Source organism: Penaeus chinensis, chromosome 42 (assembly GCF_019202785.1).
Source record: "Penaeus chinensis breed Huanghai No. 1 chromosome 42, ASM1920278v2, whole genome shotgun sequence".
NCBI lineage: Eukaryota > Metazoa > Arthropoda > Malacostraca > Decapoda > Penaeidae > Penaeus > Penaeus chinensis.
Window position 1 is genome coordinate 10,628,957 of NC_061860.1, and position 8,961 is coordinate 10,637,917.

At 38.6% G+C, this 8,961-nt stretch overlaps 1 protein-coding gene across 1 annotated transcript in view; it reads right to left on the bottom strand.

Annotated features, from left to right (window-relative positions):
• Nucleotides 1-436: 436 nt before the first annotated feature.
• The window catches only part of LOC125048021, a 10,040-nt gene continuing 1,515 nt past the window's right edge, over nucleotides 437-8,961 (bottom strand). Inside the window, exons 2-6 of the mRNA XM_047646606.1 lie at nucleotides 5,241-7,450; nucleotides 4,919-5,107; nucleotides 4,294-4,417; nucleotides 3,018-4,017; nucleotides 437-2,108 (exon numbers count right to left, since the gene is read on the bottom strand). Coding sequence (XP_047502562.1) covers nucleotides 2,098-2,108; nucleotides 3,018-4,017; nucleotides 4,294-4,417; nucleotides 4,919-5,107; nucleotides 5,241-7,393 — 3,477 coding nt within the window. The 5' untranslated portion in view covers nucleotides 7,394-7,450 and the 3' untranslated portion in view covers nucleotides 437-2,097. The remainder of the gene's footprint in view (nucleotides 2,109-3,017; nucleotides 4,018-4,293; nucleotides 4,418-4,918; nucleotides 5,108-5,240; nucleotides 7,451-8,961) is intronic.

The following is an 8,961-nucleotide window of genomic DNA, read 5'->3' on the forward strand; positions in this document are numbered from 1 at the left end:
TCTTAGAAAAGGCAGAGAATTCTTGGAAGACTGGAGGCCAGCAAAGTAGTTGAGGGAAGCATGCAATGTTGTGTTTCTATATATGTGGCTTATTCTGAACACTACCACATACAAACAATTACACAAAATATAATGAGACTGACAAAGCTACTGACACATACAGAAAGCCCAAAGACAGAGACAATTTAGCCAAACTTGCCACAGTAAACTAAGAGCAAGTAGCAACATAGAGAATAAAGAATGAAACATATTCAATTTTCACTCCCCATGTTGATAATGGCTCTTTCAGTCATGTTTCCATTTTTTTGTCCAAAAAAATTACTCAAGTACTGACAATCCTCCTTCCTCCACTGAAGGGCTATTTTTTCCCAGTCCCAGCATGCACTGACCTCCTCTATTATGACGTTTCCCAACTTTTTTTTTTTTTCTTTTTTTCTCAGTCTTCCCTCAGTCAACTCATGACTTTCTCGTCATCTCCTCTCCCTGATGGCAGGTTTTGCAGGAAAAAATGTCCTTTCAAAACATTATTCCAACTAAAATCTGTAAAAACAAATTTTAATTGAGTAGAAAAAGTCCCAAGTCTGATTTTGAGAGTCCAAGAGCTTGTTGGCAAAGTTCTGTAAGCAAAATGATCCACATCTCTGATATATCTCAAGAAGTTCATATAATGAACTAGAAAAACAAAGACAAAAGGGTCTCGCTTTTTTTTGCCTTTACATAAATATATAATATTGTGGTTAAAAAAATGAACTCTAACCATTGTAGTCACAGGATGAAATCCTATCCATAGTAGTTGCAATGGAAGGGATGGGAGAATCCTGACTCTGCAAAACCAGCCAGCCCCTCTCAGCCAACTGAGCTGTGACTGAGTACTGACATCAGCCTACTGGGGTCAAAGGCAGGGTGGAAAAGAACTGGCCACCCTACCATATCACCTTGTGGCTTAGAATGTATATTCCTCTTTGGAGGAATGCACAGATGCTAGTGCATATATGCTAAGAGAGAATTATGCATGTTTTGTATGCAATAACCCAGCATAAATTCATGCCCTGCTGGTCTGATGGTGTCTTTCAGTCTCATGTGTGTTAAGATTGAATGTCTAAGTCACAAGGGCTCAAGGAGGAAGAAATGACTAGGGGCTCTTTTGTCTCAGCCACCCCTTTAATAATTCGGTAGTAATTAGTAATTTGATCTTTGCTCTGGTTAAAATATACTGACAACTTTCATGTGACTGAGACTCCTTCACTCTTGAACCAATAGTAAACGGTATCACATGTACTGTCACATAGGAAGCAAGACTCTGTGAGCAAGGACCTTTGCCACAAAAAATTACCAACACAGTTTTATCTATTGCAAAACTTAAGAGTATTTCAATGAACCCCAAAATATTGATAAATAAAAAAATATACATGTAATCAATGGACCTACCAAGCAGGTTACACCTACCAAAATATTCATGGCTTCAAAACATACTAAAATTAAGTCTGCACTGTTTCCCTTTCTTTATTATGCTTTCTTGATGAATGTTGACCTTTACAATATGCAATATTTTCAACAATTCTAAAACTTTTTCAATCCCTTTCTCAGTCAAATACAGAAAATTTAAGAAATCTCTATCTATGACAAAAGTTATATCATTAAATTATATAACTATCATTCAGCGAAGAAGAAACCGTAACACATTCCAGGAAAATGAAAATGTACTTTGCAGTACTCTGAAGAACATCTTTTTTCAGATCTGTGAATGGAACATGTAATAAGGTAACCAAGAATCTTCAAAGAAGGAAATAAAAGAAAAAAAAATATATCTAGTTAGATTAAAGACAAGTTTCATGATTAGGAAAAAATATCTAAAAGAAATTAAAATATACTTTTACAGGAGACACCTGTTAATATGACTTTTTAACAATATTTTGTTATACTTTTAAACAACACAACTAGAAAATGCTTGATCACATAAAACACTTTAGATTAAATAAAAAATACCATATGAAGAAAGTGGAAATATCCACCTCAGTAGCATTTAGAGTCCGCCCATAGAAGGCCTCTTCCGTTACTGTTCAGGGAATCACGCATATTGATTATGCTTCTCCTTCCTCACCACTGTCCTGTAAGAAAGAATAAAGAGAATGAATATAATATTACTATTCTACACCTTTTTTAGGTCAAACTGTTCTATTTATCGGATCTCCTGAAATGCATGTTTTGTAACATAAAACAAAAGCTGAAAAAAATTCTTTAACATATAACACCACATTTTGATGTAATTTACATACCAAGGACGAAAAGTCAAGTATATAAGGATAAAATACTTGTCACAATAAAACATTTCATTAGAAATATAATAAATCTAAGGTAACCCCATTGACAAATTAATTTAGTAAGTAGCCTAGGTCAGTATTACCCAAACAATTTTTCTCTATTTTCTTGCAAACTTGGTTATATCATAGATCTGATTATATGCACTGGAAAGCTCATATAATTCAAATTTTAATTCTACTTCAGCAGAAGATCTTGAGCAACAACCATGTGCTTTTAAGAACAATTAACTGGAAAATATTTGTTTATACTGTGAGAACATTTCTGTTCATAATACAGAAAAATTGTGCCTAATCCTAAAATTATACGGCTATGAACCTTGAAATGAAAATGTATAAACCTACTATGTGAGGCTTTATATCTTACAATCATATAATATTGACCAGGTTTTTCCTTTTAATGCAAGTCATATTTCATGGAGTCTTATCATTCAAGTTTGGACTAATTCCTACCGATACTACTATATATATCTAAATTATGTACAAGCTATCTGCCAAAACTTTTGTCCTATATGATAATATTATACATCTGTAGTAAATGACAGTCATTAAAGCTGGTAAATTATTACATTAAATGTCATTTTCTTCTAAAATTATTTCATATTCATTATGCAAAATACACTTAACTGCACTAAACAAAGAATCCCAAATGAATATGACTTGCATCCTTTTTTACAACCTCCACTCAGCAATACATACCGATGATTGGGTGTAATTCTGAGCTCTGAGGATGAACCATCTGCTGCGACTGTGAAGACTCAGTCTGGTGCTGTGTTCCCTGCGACTGGTTGGGCTGCTGGTGCACCAGGCCTGCTGCTGCCTGGGAAGTCTGGTGCTGATGAACTATGCTAAGGTGCTGTGATGTCTGGGGCTGATGCACCACACTGATCTGCTGGGAGGTCTGGGTTGTGGATTGCTGGTGGACCAGGGTGAGTGGCTGAGCTTGTGGTAAGCCTGCCTGTTGCTGGATGAGGGTGACATGCTGAGCCTGCTGCTCCTGTGAGGTCCGTCGTGCCTGCTGTTGGTGAGGGACCACATGGGAAGTATGCACAGGTGCTTGCTGGGAGGTCTGTGGGTGAATTACAGAGAGCTGTTGTGTCTGCTGGGTGGCTGCCTGTTGTCCTGTGGGCTGGTGGACAACAGCTATCTGCTGAGCTGCTCCCTGGTGTACTGGCTGCTGATGCACAACAGTGATTTGTTCCTGGGAAGTGCCCTGCTGACTTGACTGAGGATGAATCACTGACAGCTGCTGGGACTGCTGTGTTACACCCTGTTGAGGATTTTGCTGTGGGATGAGAGACAGCTGTTGTGCTGGTTGTTGGGAGGACCCATGCTGTGGCTGAACCACAGTGTAGGTCCAAACATAGACAGGGCCTGAGGTGCCCTGCGATGCCTGAGTCTGTGATCGATGTGACCCTGTCTGGTACTCTGCATTGGTGGAGACGGAGGAAGGGACAAGAACTTGCGTGGCTGGCAAAGCAGTGCCAGAGAGTGGCTGGCTGCCTCCTCCTAAACTGGGGCAAGTCCAAAGGATCTGTTCATCACTGCGGATTACAGCATTGCTCTGATCCATTGGGTTGGCAACTGTGGTTAACTGTGCGAGGGGGTCCTGCTCCTCTGGCTCTTGATGCTGCTGAGGTTGCTGTGGAAGGGGATGTGGATTGCATAGGTCCACTATCTTGGAGTCTTTCACAAATACCTGAAATTAAATTAAATGAGACAAGAAAAAAATATTTAAGATAAAAGTAATAATACTATTAATGGTAACACTACAGATACTAATACTTACATAGCAAAAGTAACACTAGCAATGATAATAAAATACTAAAAAAAAAATAATTCCTATCATCATCAAAGTAATGACACTAAAGCAACCACAAACTAAATAACAACCCTTCATAAAATGATGGCAGTAAAAGCAAATATAAGAATAAATCAATAGAAATTAATGACATGCTCGCAGAAAGACCCGTACCTGAGAGTAAGTGTTTTGGGAAAGTGCCACTGGGTAGGAATGGGCTGGGACCGAACGCTGCTTTTTCCTTTTTCTATGATGGATCACTGAGTCTCCTGATACATTCTCAGATTTAACTGTACACCTGTTGAGAAAGGTTAATGATACTCAGCTGTTTTCCATAACTTGAGAAAACTTACCAGTGAGAGAGCTAGGAAAATAGAAAAATTATGGCAACCTGCCTTTCACTACTTCACATACAATATAAAGCATACACTGATGTTTGTTTGCATCTATGTACATATATTATTTTCCATCTTGCCTGTTTTCTTTGACAAAATATCAATGAATAACAATTTCATTAGTAACACCATTTTCCAAAATGCAAAAGTCTCTTTTCTAGATAAAATCACATATGAATGAAAATTAAACATGTCCCTCAACAAATTATTCTATGTTCATAAAATCTGAATAATTGTACAACTAATTAGCAAATTATTAATCTTGCACTATGAAATTATTATTCTCAACTGCATTCAACAATCACTACAATATTTATATTCCAACCAAAGGCAGTACAAACCTTGAATTCCAGAAACAGGTATGAATGAGTATTGCTGCAACATCTGTCTCGGATTATACTTACTTCCGAACATTATGTCCCTGCTCTCCACAACGGCTGCATTTAGTCCGACAATTGGTCACGCGGCCAACATGGATTAAGCGTGGGCTCGTGGCCAGCCAGCTCCGTTTCAGCTCCAAACAGATGTTGCCGTAGCGGTTAATTACAGCTGGAACTTTCTTGAATGATGACAAGGTAAGGCCACTAATGTTCCTGGAAATATCAAGAAGCAAGTTGTTTCATTCAGATGAAAGTTACTTTCTATTATCCTTAATATGAAATGAAGTGAAATAGTTTGCAGATTAACATTTCTTTCCTAAAAACTAAAATAATACACTACACCTACCTATAATCCTTACGAATCTCAAGTGTAGCATTGGCAAAATAAACCATAAAGCGCAGAGGAGTGCCTCCAGGCAGTGTGATGTAGAAGACCTTCTCACTCATGGTTGCTCTCTCTTCTTCAATGCTGCGTATTGTGGGGCGAAGTGTGTTCCCCTCGGCAACCAGAGCCTTCATAAGTGGGCGGAACTGGACACTGTTGGGACTGGATTTGTATATGTAGTGGATCTTGTTGTCAACAATTGCCTGCATTGTCTGAATGCCAAAGAAATAAGTCATCATCTTGCTCTGACTACATCTGCCTGTTGATGCAGAATCATTCTTGTCCCCAAAATTGGTGAGGTCTCTCTTCTCTTCACAGTAATCAAGTAAGTCTACCTGAATGCAGGAATCATCATCCAGTTCATGAATTTCATTTTCGAGGGAGTGTGCTAGCTCCTCAAGTGTTTTGGCAACAGCATCAAAGTAGTGCCAGCGAGCCCCTACAACCCCTGCATAGTTACCGTCCAGCTTGCTGCTGCTCTCTGCTGAGCCACTGATGGCAAAGTATGATGGGTGGGAGCGCTTTTCATGCTGGTAGATGATGGGACCTGTCTCCCCCTCAGTCACAAAGAACTCCAGGTACTCTGGGAAGTAAGTCTTCTCCAACTTGTCAATTATGAAAGGTGGTTTCAGTACTGCTTTCTCCAGCTTTTCTTTATAGTAACTATATTCCTTCCTATACTGGTCTTTGGTCTGTTTGAGCAAGATGCGCTTGGCAAGACACTCCTCATCAGTGAGAGACATTCCTACATTATTCTTCCGACACCAGATGTCTTCAACTTGTGTCTCTCTCACTCGGTCTCCCGCATCTCTTAGGGCTTCCATCAAGAGGAAGAACATGGCATCAATTTTATTTTCCTTCTGCACTTGGCAAAACTTATCTATGTGTGCTATCAGAGGCTTTAGTCGGTCCTGTCTGATATATTTGGCATTAACAGCAGTTAGAGATAACTTATGGTACGGGGTTCTTCCCCCAAACTTCTTTGGTATAACGAGAAATTGACTGAGAGCCTCATCCTGAGTATAATCATGTTCTTCTAAGCCAGTCATGTTCTCTGATGTCCCATCTTCTTCTGTCTGACATCCAACTGATACAAACTGTGGTGTTTCTGCTTCATGGTCTGTCCATCCACGCTTTCGAGCTGGATTTCTTCTTGGTTCTATGGATGGCAGAATAATTTTATTGGCTTGACTTCCCTCTCCCTGGGAACCTAACTTTGTCTCCTCTGTACCAACATGCTGAGCCTCTTCAGTTGCTGGATTGCAAGGACTGTCTGGCTGATCATCTTTCAACATGCACACACAACAGTTCTGGGCACTGTGTGCAACAAAGTCTGCAGGTTTGTCCCTATAAAACTCACACTTCTTTTTCTTTGACACTTTGAGGTATAGTCGTTTGATTTTCCTCTCACAATACTGACACACATTAACTGGGTAGATGTCTGGATCCTCATCAGAGAGGTCAACATTCCATACTTTTTTAACATGTTTCACAATTTCATGCTTGGGAACCCCCTTCTTGGGCCCATCAAACACAACTGTCATCTCTGCACAGATTCGACAGATCTTGCCTAACTTGTACATGTGCATGTCTTCACTGGCTTCATCATCTCCTACTAATTCCTGTGCCTGGTCGCCTGTGTCCTCTGCCCCTTCTTCTTGGAGAGGCAACTCATGCTCCCTATTTGCTTCATCATCCCTTCTCTCTGTTTCTTCATTTTCATTCATTTTCACTGCCTGTTTTTCAGCGCCACTTCCTTCTGCAAACATAGCATCTCCTTCTTTATGATGTTCGGGAGACCTTGGTTCTTCTTTGACTACCTCTCCATCAGAAGCAATGCCATGCATAATTTTGGAATTAATTTGTTCACTGTCTTCTCTAATACTTCCATCATCACATGGCTTCCTTTGTTCTCCTTCTGCAGTGACTGTATCAGAGTCTCTCTCCTTATCTGCATTTATGACTGCACTAGAGGGACATTCCTTATCTGCATCTGTGTATTGTTCGGCTTTATTCAGGTGCCTTGTTTCTTCTCCATCACCTGCACCAGTAACACCATCACAAGTGTCCAAGGCTGCCTGGGATTTTGTAACCTGAGATTCTTGACACTCCATCACTACAACATAAATATCACAAATGGCGACAACTGCTGCTCCACTCCTAAAACTGACCTGTAAAAAAAAAAAAAATCTCTGTAAAAAGTAGTCAAAAGTAGTCATCATATTAAGAATTATAATAATGAAATTAATCAGTTATTCATAAAGTGTTGTGTATGAAAGAATAGAGTTATGGCTATAATGAAATCCATACAGACCAGTAATCTGTAAGTCTAATCAAGAAAATTGTGTCTATGAAAAAAAAAACAAAAAAAAAAAAAAACAGTGTTAGCTTTCTTGTCTAGCAATCTTGCTGACCCACAATCAAATTCCATGCTGCCAGTGGATGGTAAACCTGACCATTCCTTGTAAACAAGAGGTAATTTAGAAGCAAAGTAAGCAGACAGCCTGCCACACCATTTGAACAAATGGAAAACAAAATCAAAATTATAATTACTTCTTGTGGTGGTTTTGTTCCCATAGTGAGGAATTAATGTGAGCCCATTTTATGCTTTCTGAAAGGTACTCAAACTAGTTATGCAGTCCTAGAATAAACAAATGGATTTCTATGCAGTACTTCAGTTTGTTAACAACAGTGTCAGTGTCATTCAGCAGTAAAACCCAAAAGGTGATTGAAAGATTTTGCCAACAAAAATCAACCTTAAAAGATGTAACTTTAAAAATAAATAAATCAATCAATCCCACATACAAGTAAACATTAAAAATTACAAAGAAACAAAATTATTCTTAAAGTGAGGGGGGAGGGGCATATTCATGACATTCATGCTTTTATAGTTAATGATTTTATAGCCTTCACTTCTTACAAAAACTAATATCTCTGGGGGTATACTTTTCCATCTCTTTACAGCTGCCAAAGGATTTTCATATCACTCTAGATTCTCTGTCTCATAAAAGGAGTATGGGTCAACAGCCTGAAAAATTAGTTGGAATTTGGTGAGACAACTTGTGCATCTTGACTGATAACATTAACCCGATGTCTTTGGGGATAGCATGTACAGACGTGCCTTGCTTGCAATGAGTCTAGTGTCTATATTGTATTCACATAAAGATGACTCCACAAGTGCTTTGTCACCAATGAGTCAATTACTAGTCCTACCTCTTCTCCCTGACTTTCAGAAATATCTGATTTATTTTTATAATGCTCTTAGTATTGTTAATAACACTGTAATAACTATTACAGCATCAACATTAACAACATTTGAAAAAAAAATTAAAACTCAAGGAAGGGGAAAATCAGGTGAGGACATATACACTACTAATTAACACCTTGGTGGCTGAGCACCTGTGGAGCCACACATGTGTAGATGCATTTCACAAAACAGTAATAGAGCAAGCATCACATGTTCCCAATGATACTGCCTTAGAAATATGTACATATGTAGATGAAGGGATGGAGTGGTACTCATCAACAGTGCGAGTAAACAGGGAAGTGTATCAGAAATGGAACAAATTATCTCAACAATCCTTCAGGGAATATGGCACTAGATAATTCTTAACATGATATGAGACATTGCTTTTGAGAACTTAAATAATATTGATAAACATGAGCCTCAAAGCAAACTTGT